Source organism: Nasonia vitripennis, chromosome 4 (genome assembly GCF_009193385.2).
Source record: "Nasonia vitripennis strain AsymCx chromosome 4, Nvit_psr_1.1, whole genome shotgun sequence".
Taxonomy (NCBI): Eukaryota; Metazoa; Arthropoda; class Insecta; order Hymenoptera; family Pteromalidae; genus Nasonia; species Nasonia vitripennis.
This window is the reverse complement of record NC_045760.1, coordinates 10532118-10552349: the sequence shown is the minus strand read 5'-3', so window position 1 is coordinate 10552349 and position 20232 is coordinate 10532118. Positions and strand designations below refer to the sequence as shown.

Genomic DNA, 20232 nt, shown 5'->3' with positions numbered 1-20232 from the left:
AGCGGGAGATTCGATGGTTCGTGCGGCTTTGTAATGGGTCTTTGTCCGTTTTTAGATTGACGATTTTGGCGTGTATTGATTCTGTTCATAATGTTATACTGGAAGAACACAGTTTTTTTCTGCGCGTATAGTTTAAACGGCGTATACCACAGATAGCTTTTTTATTGACATAAATTGTGCAATATATTATACGGTCTGAATATTCGAAGATGTAATTAACAACACATTCTTAAGTAGAAATGTAATATTCTTTATTCAAAATTTTTGCGTACATTCATGTAGTTAAAAAAATTAGTCGACCAGCATTATTGAAACAATTCTTCGTTCGCGCAATTTTTTGAATGAATAAATCATAAAAAATACACGGGAACATTATACATACTTTCCCACAGCTCAACGCCTGAACACAGCAAAAATTACAGTCACGATTCCAGCTACAGAAAACACCTCATCCATTTTTCCATAATAATTATAACAGTACTCGCAGCGCAATGCGCGTGCGCCGATCCTCCCGCCGTTGTGGCCGGTTCGAATTTAAACACGCGCGTGGCTTTGTTTTCCCTGATGTGTAAGCGCGCGATGACTGCAAACACGTGCAGCACGACTCCAAAAACAATCTTTCCTCCACCTCCTTTTTTCTCTACTCCCGGTAAACATACTTGACTTTACAAAAAATACGTGGGTAGCAACGACAGTTGAAGCCTTTTCTCTTCCTTTTTCTTCCTGCTCTCGCAAGCGGAGTATTTCTTTCTTTGAGCGGTTGTAGTATAGTAGATACACATGTGACTCATTTTGAGGTGTCGGTTGGGAATCGTGCCGTCTTTGTTTTTGAGGATTCGAGAACAAAAGCGCGTTCGCCATTTAATAAATTAGTTTGGTCTTTTTTTAATACATGGATGATCAACGATTAAAACGAAAGACAACACCCTATAATCTACGTAATTTTCATGCAAATAAAATCAGACTGTGCTCCCATAATTTAAATTAAAATGTTGACATTATTTAGGGCTACTTTGACACTAAAGCCAAACTACGGACAAAGTGTTATATAAGCGGTATCTTATTTTCCTGAAATTTTAAATTTAAATCAAGTACAATCTAATGCATAATTGGCACAGTCTTATAAAATAATGCAGACTGTAAGACGTAAATAGTTGTATAAATCAAAAAAGATCGTATCAAAATAAAAAAATTATCGTAAGATAATTTATCGCACAAAATGAGAATTCATCTAATATAAAATATCCTACTGCTACTGTATAAAATCTATCTTGAGTAATTTAAATATAGTTGTTTATTTTGATATATGGATTAGACGTTTCCTTACTAAGACCAAGCTGGATTTGCAGCGCCGTCCATTTCGCTTGCTAGCTGATTACCGCTCAGTAAACGATGACCAGTGCCGCCAATATTTTCTCCACACTCGTTGCACTTGGCAACTTGCATCGCACCGCCACAGTCGCCTATCGCATAAGGATGTCCGTTAGGACACTTGTACCAGTGACCCTGCTTGAAACCCATCGCTTGTACAATCATACGTCGCTCGAGAGCTACTAGTTGCTCATCATTCAATTTTTTAATACTCTCCAATACTTCGGACTCCAACGTTGCATCAAATCTTTTAGGTGCTGCAAGCTTTGTCATAACAGCATGAAACTTATTCTGATCCATCGAAGGTACGTTGGAAGTGCAATTTTTAGCATCAAGGTTGCAAACTTTAATCTGAAAAAATTATTGTGTTTAATTATTTGCGTTGATCTCATATGTCCAAATAAACTCATATGCTATTCCTATCTCTTAAGAAAGCCTTACCATGTATTCCAAGCGCAAGAGCTCTTGTTGAATGTCATTAAGTCTTTGCTTAGGAATTCGAAATGTTCGTGGGATGGAATACAAAATTACTTGCAATTGTGGTAGTACAAACTCATACGATTTGATGATTTTACCATTTTTCTTGGTGAGTAATGAAGATAATTTAAGCCTAATGCGTAAATCATTCTGGTTTAATTTCTTGGGGATATCTATGTGTTGGACTGAGGATAATATTTCGAATACATTGCGTATGATATCCAAAACAACTCTGCAGGCATCTATTTCTTGAGCATTTAAGTGTTGATATCTTTTGTATCGACTTACAACTTTTGTTCTCTGGTGCAAATCTTTTAATACTTCATTTAATTCTGGATGTACTAAAATTCAAAAACTAAGGTTTGATTTGGAAAACAATTTAAACAGTTAAAATATGAATACTTAGAGAAAAATAGACCGATTCGATACAGCAATTAATTAAAACAATGTGTTTATTTAATTAAGTATTTTAGTTAAATACCTGCAAGAATCGGATTTTTCATCAGATGTCTTATAGCCAGATGATGCTGTTTTTGTACAGCTTGTAAGTCACCGTATTTACCACTAAATACTTTTTTTTTCACAAGTTGGACATTGTTAATATCTGTTTTTATTTGATTTATAAGACGAGCACACTTATTTATGGGCGTTGTACACCGTGGGCATCTTTTAACTTTAATAGACTCGTTATCTTGCTTAAGCCATTCAGAAAGATCGTTGCTCTCTATACAATGACGGCAATCCTCCAAAAATACAAACCTGAAACAACGTAATATTTTGTAATGTAGCAACTCATAATCAACTTATTTTTGTGAATTATATATGTATACCTTGCATTGGGTTCCTCTTCTCTGCCCAAGAAAACTGACATCAACTCTTTTTCATCGCATATTCGGCACAACGGCGGACAGGGATCGCCACAGAATCCAACACAAAAATGATCGCATTTCAACTTTTTTTTGCATGGTTCATTGCACGGATCAATGTCGCACAATTCCGAACAACGTTTCTTGCATTTTTTGTGCTCACACCCTAATGTACAAGGTTCCTGTAATGGAAAAAAAGTTTGTAACTAAATCATTAAAATTAATAGTAACAGATAATCTAAATTTGCTTACTACACATGGATTACATGGTTCCCCACATTTCTTATTGCATTTGCTATGACAGCATCGTAATTCACACTTCTTTTTACACGGTTTGCATTCTTCTCTGCACGGTTCATTGCATCTTAAAAAAAAACATTATATATTTTTAAGTTGCAAGAAGTTTAACCATTAAAATTCACAATAATCAATTTTTATAGTAGTACTTGTGTCCACAGACGAGAGGAAAGCCACACGGTTCACCACAAAACACATGTATACGCCCCTGTCCGCAATCTCCACAATTTCCTTTGCAAAAATGATCGCATGCCAACTGAATGCGACACGGTTTATTGCAGTATTGTAACAAATTTGCAGATTTTGGATCTACTTAGTAGTAACGAAAATTAATAAAATTGATCGATTAATAGGTAAACAATTAAAAACTTTTTAAAATACTTGCCACTTTTCTGTAAAAAGCAGGGCACCTCAAAAAGGTGGCCACACAATCCAGTTTGATTGAGACTAACCATAACTTGACACGATACAGTGCACTGATCTTTGCATTTGTTTATACACTGATGACCGCATGGCAGTATTTTAGGACAGGCTCCGTCACACTTAGAAGGTGTAGCATCTTCACTGCATTTTACTTTAACTTTGTGACCACACCCTAAACTATCCTTTTCAACCTGCAGTAAAATTTTAAACTCGGGAATTTGCAGATTTTTAGTGATCAAAAAAGAATATTGTTGTGACCGAGCATGAACGTTGCGCGATTCGAATGCCAAGAATCCAGCCACGTTCGGGCTTGGTCGCAACAATATATAGTTTCAAGTTAATAATCTCAACAAATAAATTGTCAACATTTGTTTACCATCACTTCACAGTTTCCACAAGGATCAGAACACTTCAGCTTACAGTTATGCCCACAGCTCGGTATCTTTCCCTTGCAAGGCCTCGAACATTTGTTTTTTTCAATATCGATACCGCATGAAATCTGTGTGTAATAGTGTCCGCACGATCGAATCTTTTTTACCGGTATGGGGCACAGGCCGCATACTTCGAAGCAACGTTTCTTACATGGGTGATTGTTCTCGCAACCCTCGTAATTTTTTGCGCAGCTTTTCGTACATTTGTACTGTAAATAATTATGTTTAATCAAAATTTTGAAAAGTAGTAGTTGAAAAAAAAACATTTCAAAAGATCAAAACTGCTCAAAAATATTATATACACCTCAATGTGGTCCGGATCTAAGTTAGCATCAACGTGACAAGTAAGTGTACAGGTGTGACCACAACCTAAACGAACGTCGCAAGGATGCGTGCATCTGCATTCCTCGATTTCTACATGACACGGTTTTTCAGTTTCGTGTTTGCAAGCAGGTAGGATAACTTTGATCTAAAATAATTGCAATATTTGAAACAATTTCGTAAATAAAATATTTTTCTAGTTATCACAGTGGATGCATATAGAAACAAATACCAGAGTTTTGCATTTAAATTTATCCGGATCGTCGGAACATAACATTTGAACAGTATGCCCACATTTAAGTTCACGTTCTACTTTAACTTCACAGGCTTTGCATCCCTCGTAGCAAATCAGTGTGCAAGGATGATTGTGTGGGCAGGTTTTTAGACATTTTTTTCTACATTCGAATTCTTTATGCTCTCGATCACGTGTATGACAAACGCTCAGACATCGATGTCCGCACGGCATGTCGACTTCACACATCTTCGAGCAACCGCCTTCCGGAGATTTTTGGAAATCGCTAGCATCTTTTACCTTCAAATAGCAAAAAATTTAACAATGTTCAAAATAAATGAATAAGTGATCAAATACTCACTAAGATCAACTGATCCGGATGAATTTGGCATCGCAATTCCAGAACGTCACCTATGGCTTTCTCTTCTTCCAATACACCCTTGATCTTCGGCCAGATGTCGTTTTTCACCAACAAATCGTCCATGTTACCCATAATGTATAGACCTTCTTTGGCACGTGACAAAGCAACACAGACACGATTTTCTTGCTTGAGAAAACCGACGTTTCCTTCTCCGTTGTTGCGCACCAGCGATAAAAGAATGATTTTGTTTTCTTCGCCCTGGAAGTTGTCTACCGTTGTTATGCGCACGTATCTGAGTATCGATATGTATCGATCTTTTTCCTAAAAATAAATAAATACAATGATGCTTATTTTGAACAAAGAAATATTTAAAGAATTAAATGTTCTAGCGTGATTACCCTCATAAAAGCAAATAACTGTCCTGTATAGGTACAGAGTATGGTGATATCCATAGGTTTGTAACCCTGTAGAACAAGGTGTCTAGCAAATGCCACTAAAAATTCTACTTCGTGTTTATTTACCCAACTTTCCTCGTTGTTATGAGATTGTTCGCGATTACTGTGATTCAAAAAGAATAAATTCTTATTCAGTCCTAGAACATTGGGCCTGTTAAACACAGTCTTGTCGTTATATAACTGTTCATAGATCGACGGTGTAAGTAACTTTGCAAACTGTGGGCGCATTCGATGCTGGTGCGCCAATTGAGCGCAGTCTCCTCTGATCCTAACCATTCGTTCAAAAAGTGATATATTCAAATTGTAATCTTTACCGAGTTTATATACTGATGCTTTCGGTTGCAATTGCTTATGATCTCCAATGAGAATTGCTTGTTGACAATTTTTAGTCAAAGAGCAAACAACGTGTGATTCAAGTATCTCAGCAGCTTCTTCCACCAGTACTGAAAAATTATTAGGTATAAATCGCCATGATAAATTGAAAAAAAAATATTATAGACGAATAACTTTTGTAGTTATTTATTTATAGTTACCTATGGGAGCACGAAGTTCTCGTAAAGTCGAAAACAGTTTAGCGGCGCCAGTCGTCGTAAGTCCGACTACCTTGTGCTGTTTTAGCGTAGCTAAATCAACCAATTGCTTAGCTTCGTTGAGTTGCAAACGAACCTGACGATATTCTTCTTCAAGTTCAGCTAATCTTTTTATAGCTGATTCATAGCAATGCCTCACCCAGCCCCAATAATTTTCCCAGCATAAATTATTAGATGGAGTTCGATTTTCGTTTAATAGTGGATGATTTTCAAGTTCTTGCTGAAAAATAAAAAACATTTTTTACGTTGGTTAATAAGCTATATTTTTATTAGTTTTAATGAATAAAATTTATTGTATACTAACACTTATCCGCGCTTTCTCATTGTTTAATGTAGCAAGACGTCTGTAACAAGAGTTTTTCTGAAATTTTATTCTTTGTACCTCATGAGGCATTAAGTTGACAAAATCTCGTCTATTTTTGTGATCAAATATCTGTTGACGAACTTCTGTGATTGAATGGTTTAATTCTTCTATTGGAAAAAATGGCCTTATAGAATCGCTAATTTCAAACGTGTGATCAATATCTAACTTATCATCCATATGACTGTTTTGATATCTCCCAAACTCAGGAATATTTGCCATTTGCTCACAATCATTAACGATAGCATTTGCCCTTTGACTGATACTAAAAGGTTGAAGAATACGTGAGCCTGGTTTTAAGTCCACCTTAACAAGCCATCGAATCAAATTCCTATTGTTATCAAGATTTTGTAACACCATGTCATTGCAATATTCTATAAGAAGTTTAAAAGGTACAATTACTTTAGGTATTTTTAAATATTGTACATGTAATTGTGTTTCTGTTATAGACTTTAAAATTCTCTCCAATCTGCGTTTGGTTTCATTCATCAAAAAAGTCGAACAATTTCCTCTCTCTATTCTAACAGCTTTTTTTTTTTCTTTTAATGTATATGGATTTAATTTTTCACTTTTTGAACGACTCCCAATACGGACTATTGAATTTGTATGTTCAAGTATTCCTTCTAAAAATTGATCTAAAGCATGATTGGTTAAACATACAACAACAATGGGGCCATGCTTTTTCCAATCCTCACTATTCGCTAACAGTGTATGAACTATTTCCAAAGCAATAAAAGTTTTTCCAGTACCGGGTGGTCCTTGGATTAAAGAAAATTCTTGAGTCAGAGCATTTCGGAAAGCTTTCAGTTGTGATTCATCCAACTCTAGTTCATTAGCATTTGGCCACTTTTTATCAAAAGCAACTGGAAGTTCAAAGCCTTTATAATGTAGTGTTAACACATTCCTTAGATAAACTGGTAGTTTAATTGAGTTGTCAGCATTAATCAGATAATTTTTCATTGGAAAATTATCTTCATGCATATATTTAATGGCATTCAAAACAGCCCAATATGGCTCAAAATATATTTTTGATTCTAACATTACAAATGTAGTATTGTACATTTGTGCTGTAACATGTGTTCCTTCACATGGTTCTACTAAAATGCGACCGTTCATAAGCTCCTTCTCATCACGATTAGCAACAGTCATAAACAGAATATTATTGAAATTATCATTGCTTAAAAGTAACAAAGCACCGTATATTAGTCGTTTTGACTGTTGCCAATTTACATTGTGTATATTTTGAAAACACAAAGTAATGCCAACAGTATCCTCATGGATTCTTGGAGCTTCGAGTTTTACTTTTTTGTAAATCCTAAGATCACTATTGCGATTTTTCTGTGATTTTGGATCTAAATATTCATTTATCCCATTGCGTAGGGGGCATATGAAATCTTCCCTCAATAAACGATATTGGACATCCAAATAATGGTCAACTGAATTATAAGGCTGATTTATTTTGCATTTTCTGATGAAAGGCTTATCATTATTTATATCCTCCATAGTTGGTATTATACTTAGATCTCTAAAATTACCAGGTGGATCTTCGTTTTCTAAATCTACAGAATTATACTTTCTAGGAATTTCATTTTTTGCTTCAATTCTTTTTGTTTCTGCCTTTAATTCTTCAAATAAATTTATGGCAGCATTCTTGATACTTTCTTCAATTTTGTAATCTTTCCGATGGACTTCAATAGTTTGAAAAATCATTCCAATTTTTTCTAAGATAGACCTCAATCCATCACAAGCTTTACTTGGTAAAAGTTCCATAAGTTTTTTAAATAATTCTGTAAGCTCAGTCCAAAATCTATTTATATCATCATAATAGATATGGTTATTTATTTTATCGGTTTCTGATTCAAAAGGCAGTTTAACTAAATAATTCTCTAATCTTGTTAGAAATTTTTCAGAACAAGCATGGCACAAAATACTACCAGACAAGATTTCTATAAAATTTGCATGGCATACATTATTTAAGACTCTTAATGTGATGGCCATGAGCTGAGCTGGGACATCTCCTAGAAATTTTTCGAAGTCATCCTTTTTTGATGCCAATATTAGCATGAGTCTATTACTGTCCTTTTCACTCAAATCGTGTAGATAATTAAAATGAAACTGCGTTTCGTTCATCTTATTATTACTGTGGAAACTATGGTTTATGTTAGTATTTTTGCTGTCACGTTGCCTTTGATATTTTAAGTTGGGATTATCTTTTACACTTTGATGATTGTTATTGAAGGTCTGATAACTATGTTTGTGCCTTTTAGTATTATTTTGTTCTTGCTGTTGAGCACTGTAAAATAGCAAAATAGTCAAATACAATAAACTAATACAAAAAATAATTATAGTTAATAGTTCGTATTTTAAATGCAAATGTATATTTGGATGGAACTTACTATTTTTCATTGCCCCTTGAATTTTGAGCTTCCTGTGGTCTTTCATCAGATTGCTCAGATCCATTGTTCTTTGTTTTATGTTTCTTCCGTTTAGAATGCATATTGTTGCCTAAAAAACAAAAGATTAATTATTTTATATTAAATATAAAAATTAATAAGATATAAAAATAACAATATACAAGTTTTTATGAAAATTACAGATATAAAGTATTTCCGAAAGTAAAATACAATTAGTAACATAAGTGAATAAAATCAGCGATAAGACTTATCTCGGTAGTGCAAAGTTACGACATTGCGTCATACAATCCTTATAAGTCACAAATATGAGTAGTACGAAGCGTAATGTTTATAAAATATAACTCAATTGCATACCATTATTGGGCGGTTCCTCGGAGCTCGTAGGTTTATTCATGTCGTATTTTCGTTTTGACGCACTTTTTGCCAGATTTTAGCAAATCCTTTCTCCGCTCGAATAATATCTTTTTCTTACACTGTATATAAGTAGTTGATAAAGCTGTTGAATAACGGCTAAAAGTGAACATCTACCCACCGGCGTCCACGTCCACGTTAGCTGCAAGCTGCAACGCACGGCGATGACAAAATACGATCGCGTTCGTGTCTGTGTTCCACTGTTTCGTTTCGCGCTACTATCGAAGAAACGCAGAAGCCCCTATAGATTCTAGAACTATATGGCCTGGCGGGGAACAGGGCCGAAAGCTCAGTTATAGTAATATTGATCAGTTGTATAATATATCTATATAACTATAAAAATTACTCACTAATGAAGAGTATATTGGGAGTTAAAAGTTGCAATGCGATACAAGCGACAGCTTCGGGAATTAAGAAACATGGCGTCAACAAAGTCTCTGTTTACATTGGTGGTATACGGGAGTTCAGTATTTTCAGTCAATTTTTGAATAACAATTATTGTAAATTGTACGTGAACTCATTGAATCAACTTCTAGAGTTGACTATTATCTAGGGCGAAACGTATTTTTGTACTGAATACAGAAAACTTACTAAAAAAATAGTCTGCGGCACTCATTCGTTCCTCGAGGACTGTAATTCCAAAATGCAGAAACTCTGTCATTGAGTTTTTACTTAAGTACTTAGCAAAGAAACGATATTTACTACAAATTCACTTTAAAAAATTTATTTTGAGTATCTGAGCAAGAGTACGTACAGTCCATTTTAACTACCACTTCTACGTCATTTTTATCGTTTTCATTTTAATAATAATTCCAAGCCTTATCTAAGGCTTGGATTTCGAAGAACTTGTTTGTAAAACTAATGAATACAGCTCAATTTTTTCTGGAGCTTTTACGGAGTACCATACACGTTAATCATGCCAGAATTTATAACGGTCTGGCCTTCTATCATGTTTCTTGACGACAGTGTAGCCTCACTCTATTCACACGGAGTGTGTAAGGACACTGACAAGATTTTTTATCATGTAAAAGTTTATAATTCTATATTTTTCAATGAAGCTCCATAAGAGCCCTGTGTGTATTTCGGAGACTTTCTGGCCGCCATCTTTGTTAACCTTCAAGCGCGCGAACCAAGTTTAAACTCCCAATAGGGAGATACTATATACATTATAATATAAATAAGTAGGTATATAGCGGCAAGCGGCGGCACAATCATAATCAAGCGCGCTTGAGCTGCAATCTGCATCAAACACGAGCCCAATACTTATAAAGGTTCGCACTAATTTCCCGCGAGTTTCGAAGTGCGCAGAACTTGAAATTATGTACTTATAAGACATAATTATTATTGTTGTATATTTGTGTTGAATTTCAATAAATGTTGATATAATTATTTTAAAAAAACACGCCATGAACAGTATGTGCATTTACAGGGGTGTTGTATTATATCTTATTTGAAAAAGATATTTTTATTGCAGCGCAACAGAGGATGAAGATGTACAAAGTATAATAGCTTAGTGTGTCTCCGCGGCCGATATCGCGTACGCGAGAAAATTTTAGCGTACGCGAAAACCATAGACAATTTTCCGGAAAATGTTTCGCGCACGCTACTAATCAACCTTTCGCGTGCGCTAGAATAGTATATATTATACCACGGGAGCCGAAAGTTGCAATTAAAGTTTGCATATTTTGAGGTTAGAGTGGTATAAATGAACTTTTTTTTTTTTTTTTGAGCAATTCTTTCGCGTGCGCTAAAGTGCTCCAAATTTTCTTGTAAGAAGCGAACGGAGTACTTGTATGAGAGATGGAGCGAGAGATTTTCGCATACGCTAGAGTTTTTCTTGTTTAGGCAATTCTTTCGCGTACGCTAAAGTGCTCTACATTTCCTATATATAAAAGAAGCAACAGGAGTGACTTATGAAGGATGAATGGAACATCTCTATGTATAAGTACTCCGTTTGCTTCTTATAAGAAAATTTGGAGCACTTTAGCGTACGCGAAAGAATTGCTCTTAAAAATACTAACGTGCCCGAAAAGTTTATATCTAGCGTGCGCGAAAGATCTAGCGTACGCGAAAGGTTGATTAGTAGCGCACGCGAAATTTTCCCGGAAAATTTGTTAGTTGATTTCGCACACGCTACAAAGTTTTCGCGCACGCTAAATTACATTTCGCGTACGCGATATCGGCCGCGGAGACACACTCAATAACTTATAGTTCATTTCTATTGCAGTGGCAGGCACAATTTATTATATATTTTACATATGACGAAGCGATATAAAATGAATGCAATTACATAGTTATATTATGTAGGAGTCCAATTTTATTGTAAACAGTTGCATAAAAATGTTACATAAAACATATCAAATACAGTTTGGATCCTAACATTTTTACAACCTATTGCTAAAATAACTATGATGCAAACCATGATAATTATAGAAATAAAAAATAATAAAACGTACAAACTAATAAAAGTTAACTATTATAAGTTTCCGACGCTTCCCTTACCAAGACCAAGCTGGATTTATTGCAGTGCCGTCCATTTCGCTTGCTAACTGATTACTGCCAAGTAAACGATGGTCAGTACCGCCAATTTTTGCTCCACACTCGTTGCAATTGGCGACTTCCATCGCGCCGCCACATTCACCTATGACATAGGGATGTCCGTTGGGACACTTGTACCAGTGACCCTGCTTGAAACCCATCGCTTGCACGATCATACATTTCTCAATGACGGCAGTTTTTTCCTCATTCTGCAGATTGTTCAACGCATCCAGTACCTCTGACTGAACCTTTTTTTCAAACCGTTTGATACATGATAATTTTTTTAGTACCACATCATATTTTTTTGTGTATTCAACCAAGAAGCTAGCTAATATATATTTTCTAAATTTAAGATCTGCGATGCATAATGCAGCCTGTAAAGTAAGCATAGTAGCTTTGGTTAGTCAAGAAATCATTATTTGTAGCTGAAAGCTAATAAACGTTTACTTTATAGTATACTCGCCATATAATGCAGACGTAAAAGTTCTAGTTCGATATCTTCGAGTCTTTGTTTAGGTAAGTGCCAAGTGCATGATGAAATTGATTCTAAAATAATTAAAATTTGAATTTCAATAAATTTATAAGTGATCTTATAATCACGAAATGTAGGAACCGGTGAATAGCCTGAAATAAAATTTTTCTTCCATTTCTCCAAGGACATTTGATGGAGTGTTTCTTCAATAGTACTCAGTATTTCAATCATATGATTTATGATATCTACTATAACTCGACAAGTATCAACGTCCTGTGCGCTTAAAATTTGCCGTCTTCGGTTTCGTACAAATGTTAATCTGTCTCGTAGATTGTATAAAAATTTTTGGATTGCAGGATGGACTAAAAAGCAAATAATTACAATTGTGTTAATAACATGAATATATAGCTATTACCATTGCCTGGTATATTTATGAAATGCTACCATGTACATATTTTTTAAATATATACTAAGTACCTGAAACCGTCGCATGCTTGAGCATATTCTTCACGGTCTCGAGACGCTTTCTTTGAATCTTTCCTAAATCTTCGTATTGGCCATAAAACACTTTCTTCTTTACCAACTGTACGTCATTTAAATCTTTCTTTATTTGATTCATTAAACGTGCACATTTTTTTATTGGCGTTTTGCACTTTGGACATGTCTTGACTTTAATAGTGTCGTTGTCCAGTTCTAACCACTTTGAAAGTCCTGAACTCTCTATACAGTGTTTACAGTCCTCCAAAAATACGAATCTGTGACCGTTGCAAATCATTCGTTATTTAATATAGTATACAATAAATAAATAATGCATTTAAACGGGTATAAAGCAACTAATACCTTGCATCGGGATCATCTTCATCGCCAAATAAAAGTTCCGTTAATTCATCCTTGTTACAAATTCTACACAATGGTGGACAAGGTTCGCCGCAGAATCCAACACACGGATGATCGCATTTTAATTTTTTTTTACATAATTCCATGCATGGCTCAATATTGCAAATCTCTGAACAGCGTTTTTTACATTTTTTGTGTTCACACCCTAGTGCGCATTTTTCCTGCAAAGCAAATTGAATTCAGTGTCTAAAAGTTTTACGTTAATTTTATCATAATATTTTTCAATAATCAGTTCAACTAACAATGCAAGGTGAACACGGCATTCCACACTTATTTTTGCATTTGCTATGTTGGCACTGAAGCTCGCAGTTTCGTTTACACGATTTGCATTGTTCTCGGCATGGATCTTCACATCTAAAATCGAAGAAATTGTGTTGCGTTGTGAAAACTTCAAAATTAATAGCATGGAAACGTGTAAAAATATAAAATCTAATTACAAATGCCCACAAACAAGTGGGAAGCCGCAAGGTTCGGCGCAAAAGATGTGCATCCGTCCTTGTTGGCATTCTCCGCAATTCCCTTTGCAATAATGCTGGCATGCCAATTTCGTTTTGCACGATTCCTTGCAATACTTTAATAAGTCTTCAGACTTTGGATCTATGAATAATAAGAAAAATAAAATTGATCCTTCAAGTTTTAACGTCGTTCAATGAAAAACAAATTTTGGAACTACTTGCCACTGCTCTGTAGAAAACATGGCACTTCAAATGCGTGACCACATAATCCAGGCTCATTGAGTTTTACCATTATTTGACATTTTGTGGTACACTGATCTTTGCATTTTTTAGTGCATGGATGACCGCACGGTAAAGTCTTTGGACATTTGCCGTTGCATTTCGAAGGTTCGGCTTCGTTACAACACTTGATTTTTAATGTGTGACCGCATTTGATGCTTTTCTTCTCCACCTACAACGTTATTTAAACGTGACTAACATTGAATAATATTTCTATTTCTTATGTTATAAAGCTATTTTCATGTTACTAACAATTATCTCACACTTTCCACAGGGATCACAACAGAGCTGTTTGCACTTGTGACCGCAAGTTGGTATATCCCGTTTGCAAGGTCTAACACATGGCTGCTTTTCCAAATCTTCGCCGCACTGAGCCTGCTTGTAAAAATGTCCACATGAACGAGTTTTTTCCACTTTTATTGGACACAATCCACACTCTTCGAAGCATTTCTTTTTGCATGGATGACCATTGTCGCAGCCAACGTATGTTTTAGCGCAGTCCTTTGAGCACTTGTACTACATAAAGAAAATGCACGGATTTTTAGTCAAATGAAAAAAAAGATGAATGAATCAGAAGAACATACTTCTATGTGATCAGGATCTTTGTTAACGTGACAGGTGTGTTTGCATGTGTGGCCACAAGGCAAGCGGCTATCGCATGGATAAGTGCAGCTGCACAATTCATCAGCAAAATGACAGAATTTTTGAATTTGATGTTTACAATCAGGTAAGGTGGTCTCAACCTGAAATTACGGAATAACGTTGGCTTCGAAAATAGATGTTCTAAATAAAATGTATGTAGAAATTTATATGAAGCAAAAGCGGTTTTATCATAACATACCTGAATGTAACACGGAAAAGTATCGGGGTCACTTGAACAAGACATTTCTACGGTATGTCCGCAACGTAGTTCGCACTCGACCTTAACTTTGCAGGCTTTACAACCCTCGTAACAAAGCAGTGGACAGGGATGATTAAAAGAACAAGCCTTCAAGCAAGGTTGTCTGCATGAAAATTCCTTGTGCTCTCGATCGCGCATATGACAAACACTGAGGCATGGATGTCCGCAGGGCATGTCAACCCCACACAACTTCGAACAACCGCCTTCTGGAGATTCTTGGAAATCCTTGGCGTTTTTAACCTATTGCGTGGAACGGATATTGCATGAGTTATAAGGCATAAAAACAATGGCAGAGTTTTACAAATGTTTACCTCGACCAGCTGCTCTGAGTGAATCTGGCAACGCAATCGAAGTACATCGCCTATGGCATTCTCATCTTCAAGTACGCTTTTGATTTGTGGCCAAATATTATTTTTTACCACAAGATCGTCCATGTTTCCCATAATGTAAAGTCCTTCACGGGCACGAGATAATGCGACACAGACTCTGGTCTCTTCTTTTAGGAATCCAATATTGCCTTCCCCGTTATTCCGCACTAAAGATAGGAGGATAATTTTGTTCTCCTCTCCTTGGAAGTTGTCCACTGTCGTCACACGCAAATCCTGGAGGATCGATGAATAACGACTTTTTTCCTAAACACTCGTAAATATTTGTTAATTAATCATATAACGTTACTGTGTTATATAAAATTATATTTTCTGCAAATAAAAAATCACCTTTGTAAGAGTAAATAGCTGCCCAGTATACGTACACAGTATCGTAATATCCTTAGTACTATATCCCTGTAACACCAGATGCCTGGCAAAAGCGACTAAAAATTCAGCCTCATGACGGTTTGTCCAACTGTCGTCCATGTCGTGATTTTCTTCCCGTTGAACGTGATTGAGAAAGAACAGATTTTTCTCCAATCCTGCGACGTCAGGGTAATCGAGCACCACTTCGTGATTGTAAAGTTTTTTGTAGATCGCCGGAGTTATCAATTTGGCGAACTGCGGACGCATCCGGTGCTGATAGCCCAGTTGGGTGCAATCTCCCATTATTCTGACCATTCTTTCGAATAGCGATATATTCAAATTGTAATTTTTTCCTAGTTTGTAAACTGATGCTTTTGGCTGCAACTGCTTATGGTCTCCAATTAGAATAACTTGCTGGCAATTCCTTGCCAGCGAACACACAACGTGGGACTCGAGAATTTCTGCTGCCTCCTCCACCAACACTGAAAAATTAAATAATGATAAGATCTTTAAGGTTTTTTGTAGATTCTAATTTTTTATTCGATTATTCATCAAAGCGATCGCTAAATTGTTGAAAGGAAAGATGTATTTTTTGAACTTTAGAATCACCTATAGGGGCGTGAAGTGCTTGTATACTTGAATATATCTTGGCAGCGCCTGTCGTTGTCATTCCAACGATTTTATGATGTTTTAGAGTATGTAGATCAACCAGCTGTTTGGCATCTTTCAATCTCAAAAGAGTTTGTCGATATTCCTCTTCCAGTTGATGCAGTCGATTCATCGCATTCTCGTAACTATCTTTTACCCAGTACCAGTAACTTTCCCAGTATATGTCATTGGATTTCACGCGATTGGGATTAATAACTGAGTGTTGTTTCAGCTCTTGCTGCAAAATTACAAAATACTTTTTAACATTCGCACTAGTTCTTGTCGAATCGAGTATATGTTTTAATCAGTCTACGCATACCTGAACTAACTGTTTAATGTTGGTTAAAATATCAAGACGCTTGTGAAACTCTTGGATAACCGGGTCAAAGGGGGCATCATTTTTGTCTTGCTTATTTTTATAATCAATTAGTTCTTTTTGAATATATGTCATAGCGATATTGACTTTGCGTAACGGAAACATAGGTTTCGATTCACGATCAACTTCAAATACTTCATTCAATTCCAAGTCATCATCCATTACAGATTTCTTGTGATATTTTTCAAACTCGGGTATATTGTCAATGCTTTGATATTCTGTTTTTATATCGGTTGTCACCTGCTGTTCTTCTTTGTTGTAGTCGGCCAAATTGAAACCTGAATCCAGGCTCATTGAATAAGGGTTTATGTCAGCCTCAATAAGCCAGCTCAATAAGTCCTGATTGGACTCAAAATCCTGCAAGATTGGATTGTTGCAATTTTCCTTGAGTAGATCTAGAGGTACGATAGCGTCGGGAAGATTCAAATAAGAAATTTGCAACAGAGTCTTCTGAATGTTTCTCAAAATGTATTCCATGTCATGCTTTACGTAATACATCATACTACCGGCATCAGTCGAGCCATAGGAATACATAGCTTTCCTTCTTTCCATTAATGTGTATGGCTTTAATGCCTCGTTTTGAGACCGGCTGCCAACGCGAACAACCTTTTTCGTATATTTCAAAACACCTTCCAGAAACTGATCAAGTGCGTGATTTGTTAAACAGATAACAACAATCGGTCCATAATTTTTCCAGTAGTCTTGATTATTCAGGAGCGTACCCACTATTTCCAAAGCGATAAAAGTCTTACCAGTGCCCGGAGGACCTTGGATCAACGAAAACTCCTGGGTAAGAGCCGATCTGAAGGCATTCAACTGTGTCTCGTCCATATTGAAACTCTTGGCATTAGGCCATACTTTGTCATAGGCCACTGGTAGGCGAGTGTACTTGTAGAATAGTGAATCAACATCCCTGATATACTCGGGTAACCTTCTGGTATTATCGGCGTCTATAAGATACTTTCTCATCGGGAAATCGTTCTCTGTCAGATGTTTCATGGCATTCAGAACAGCCCAGTATGGCTCAAAGTATATCTTCGACTCCAACATGACGTATGTACTGTTGTACATATCTCGAGTAATCACAGTACCTTCGCACGGTTCCATTAGGATTCGACCTTTCGCCAACTCTTTCTCGTCGCGGTAGGCGACTGTAAAGAATAGGATGGTCTTGAAATGATCGTTGCTCAGTAGTACAAGTCCACCGTATATCAATCGCTTTGATTGTCGCCAGTTTACATGGCTCATCGGGGGAAAAGACACCGTGACACCTACGGTGTTGTCCTGTACGCCGGGACTCAGTAACGTCACTCTTCTATATATCCTTAGGTCGTTGTTGCGGTACTTTTGCGGATTGGGGTTCAGATACTCTTTCAAGCCGCTGCGCAAAGGACATACAAAATCTTCTCTCAGCAGACGAAACTGAACGTCCAAATAGTGATCAACCGAGCTATACGGTTCGTTTATCTTGCATTTTCTTATGAATGGCTTGTCGTTAATCATGTCTTTTAGCGTTGGGATAACGCTGAGTTCCCTGTAGTCATCCGGTGGATTTTCCGTTTCCAATTCAGCGGCAACGATCGGCTTGCGAGTGGCCTTGGACTTCTCCTCGATCCTCTTAACTTCTGCTTCCAAAATTTCATGCAAAGTCAAGGCTACCCGCTTTACCTTCTCGTCGATTCTACAGTCCTTCTGAAACTTATCTATGAATTCGAAGATCGTGCCGATCTTCTCTAGAATCGGCCTCAGCCCATCGCAAGCTTTGCTCGGCAAAAGTTCGATCAACTTCTTGAAGAAATCAGTCAGATCCGTCCAGAACCTGCCAACGTCGTCGTGGTAAAGCTTGTTTTTTCGCTTTTCGACTTCTTTCTCGTAGGGTAGTCTTAGCAGATAGTCGTCTAATTTATCCAGAAAATGGCTGGATAGAGTTGGTACAAGAATACGCGTAACGGTATCCTCGAAATTCGCGCGACAGACGTTGCCCAGAACTCGTATAGTTATTGCCATGAGCTCCGAGGGTACATCCAAAAGAAACTGTTCAAAATCTGTTTTTTTCGAAGCCAGTGCTGAAATGACTTCGTTGCTGTCCTTTTGGCTCAAGTCCTGTAGGTACTTGAACGTGAACTTATGCTCTGCGGTGGAGTTTCTTTCGGTGCCAGGATTCTTTTTTTCAACGTCGTTCCTGCCATAATGCGGCTCTCGTCGTTTGTAGTGGGAACTTTGTTCGTAGCTTCGATGACTGGTGTTGAAAGTTTGTCGTGTGCTGTCCTCGCCTCGTTTATTATTTCGCCATGATTTCGTTCTTTGAGCAGTCCCCGAGCTTTGGCCGGCGTTTCGGGATCTCCAATTCGCTTGGTTTTGACTGCCGAAAAATTTAAGATCAGTAATTGCTAAATAAAACTTATGATCGCGTTCTCAGTTATTGACGAAGCCCGTTGTTCGACATTGTATAATAGCAAAGAAAATAATTAATTAAAGATGGTTTGATATATTATTATTACTATTATTATTATTATTATTATAAATCATACGCGGTACAACGTAACTATTCAATTGAATAATTTTAATTAATGTTCATGTGAAATGCCATTTTTAATTGTGATAATAATTAAAAAGACTATAACGAAAACTACCTGAAAACTTCGCAGTATAGGTATAGTAAAAAAAACTGCAACAACATCCGGTTACACAGTTTTATCTCGCCTGTTCTAAGAAATTTTATCAATAGCAGATGTAGATATATACCGATGTGACTAATAAAGTATAACAGTGTACGCATACACTGTTTGGCTTTGACGACATTTATCAAAACTTATTCAATTATTTCACTTACGCGACTGTGGTGGTCTTCGGACATTTATATACGTTCTTCGACGTATTGGTTGTTATTGTATCATCGACTGCTGCCATTTCCTTGCCGCCGTCATCTGTACAAATTTGCATGCAGTAAAATTAAAAAAATTAATATTTGATCTAATGCGAATAAATAATAAAATGTGAATTTCTACAAAAATGTGGATTACACTACCGAACGCATATACTTATAGGTATACTTTATTATATACTCTGTAGCGCACTGCGACTCTCGCGAGTTTGCTTTGTTTTGAGGGAGTCGTATGTATGTGTTTGCAGCTTTTTTCGCAGAATATGCGAGAACGATTGAGACTCGTAATCCTCGTGTGATTTATAATTTTAGTTTGATGTTTAGTAATGCGTTTTTCATTATTTAGCAAAAAGCTTATTTACAATATTTAAAAATATACGTACGTATCTGCACTAGCTGTAGTATGATTTTTCTAATCGTCCACGCAACAAAAGATGAAAGCCATGTACGAAGACGGCGCCTAAACAATCGACTGACGATAGCACAAACAGCAAACTGCAAGAGAAATATTTGAAAAAGGCATACATACGATACATACCAGGGGGGTTGCTCACCGCTCATATACGATAAACGAGTTTATCGTGTACGTTCCGCGGTGACGATTGCAGTGCCACAGTATGCGAAATGGGTAGTAGTTTGCGCGGGAAATTCAAAAACTGGACAAAAAATTTTTTTAAATGCTGGAAAGAACTTGTTCTAAATGTATAATATTATTTTTAATTATAAAATTAAGGTTACAATGTGAAAAGAAAGTAATTCTGTAGGTAACTTATTTTTAGAACTTTTATTACAAAATACAATTTTGGTAATTAAACTTATGGCTTTGAGATGTTTTACCCGTTGCTAACTTGCTGTCTTTCCTCTCTGCTTTCTGGAAATGTGATCCAGTCATCAGCTATCCATGGTCAAAGAGAGTGATCTCATTATTTCAAATTTATCAACAGGATTACTCCAGTGCTTTCAAAATCAAAATGTAATCCTGGAAACAGGATTTGCACAAATTACAAGTGCAATGGAAAAGCTGTGTACTGATATCGC

The 20232-nt window shown here is 36.4% G+C and overlaps 2 protein-coding genes across 6 annotated transcripts; both read right to left on the bottom strand.

Annotated features, from left to right (window-relative positions):
- Positions 1 to 233: 233 nt before the first annotated feature.
- On the bottom strand, positions 234 to 9397 carry LOC100116879 (NFX1-type zinc finger-containing protein 1). Of its 2 annotated transcripts, none has more exons than XM_031928887.2 (16): positions 8954 to 9397; positions 8582 to 8690; positions 6129 to 8478; positions 5768 to 6044; positions 5178 to 5677; positions 4780 to 5100; positions 4419 to 4718; positions 4170 to 4334; positions 3811 to 4074; positions 3397 to 3625; positions 3161 to 3320; positions 2967 to 3078; positions 2679 to 2896; positions 2330 to 2607; positions 1813 to 2189; positions 234 to 1722 (listed from the first exon to the last, which is right to left on the bottom strand). In XM_031928887.2, exons 1-16 carry the CDS (start codon positions 8991 to 8993, stop codon positions 1327 to 1329), a joined length of 6096 nt encoding a protein of 2031 aa, XP_031784747.1. In that variant the 5' UTR covers positions 8994 to 9397; the 3' UTR covers positions 234 to 1326. The 2 variants fall into 2 exon arrangements, with proteins under 2 accessions (XP_031784747.1, XP_031784746.1); XM_031928886.2 differs by having other exon boundaries at positions 6129 to 8511; positions 8954 to 9270.
- Positions 9398 to 11304: 1907 nt separating this feature from the next.
- LOC100116960 (NFX1-type zinc finger-containing protein 1-like) lies at positions 11305 to 19769 on the bottom strand. 4 transcript variants are annotated; one of them, XM_008210497.2, is made up of 17 exons: positions 19733 to 19769; positions 19578 to 19654; positions 19144 to 19237; positions 16254 to 18672; positions 15896 to 16172; positions 15269 to 15768; positions 14864 to 15184; positions 14493 to 14792; positions 14236 to 14394; positions 13904 to 14167; positions 13595 to 13823; positions 13355 to 13514; positions 13160 to 13271; positions 12861 to 13078; positions 12498 to 12775; positions 12012 to 12382; positions 11305 to 11922 (listed from the first exon to the last, which is right to left on the bottom strand). In XM_008210497.2, exons 1-17 carry the CDS (start codon positions 19753 to 19755, stop codon positions 11509 to 11511), a joined length of 6216 nt encoding a protein of 2071 aa, XP_008208719.1. In that variant the 5' UTR covers positions 19756 to 19769; the 3' UTR covers positions 11305 to 11508. The 4 variants fall into 4 exon arrangements, with proteins under 4 accessions (XP_008208719.1, XP_032455824.1, XP_032455825.1 ...); XM_032599933.1 differs by having other exon boundaries at positions 19578 to 19756; XM_032599934.1 differs by having other exon boundaries at positions 13598 to 13823; positions 19578 to 19756.
- Between the last annotated feature and the right edge of the window lie 463 nt (positions 19770 to 20232).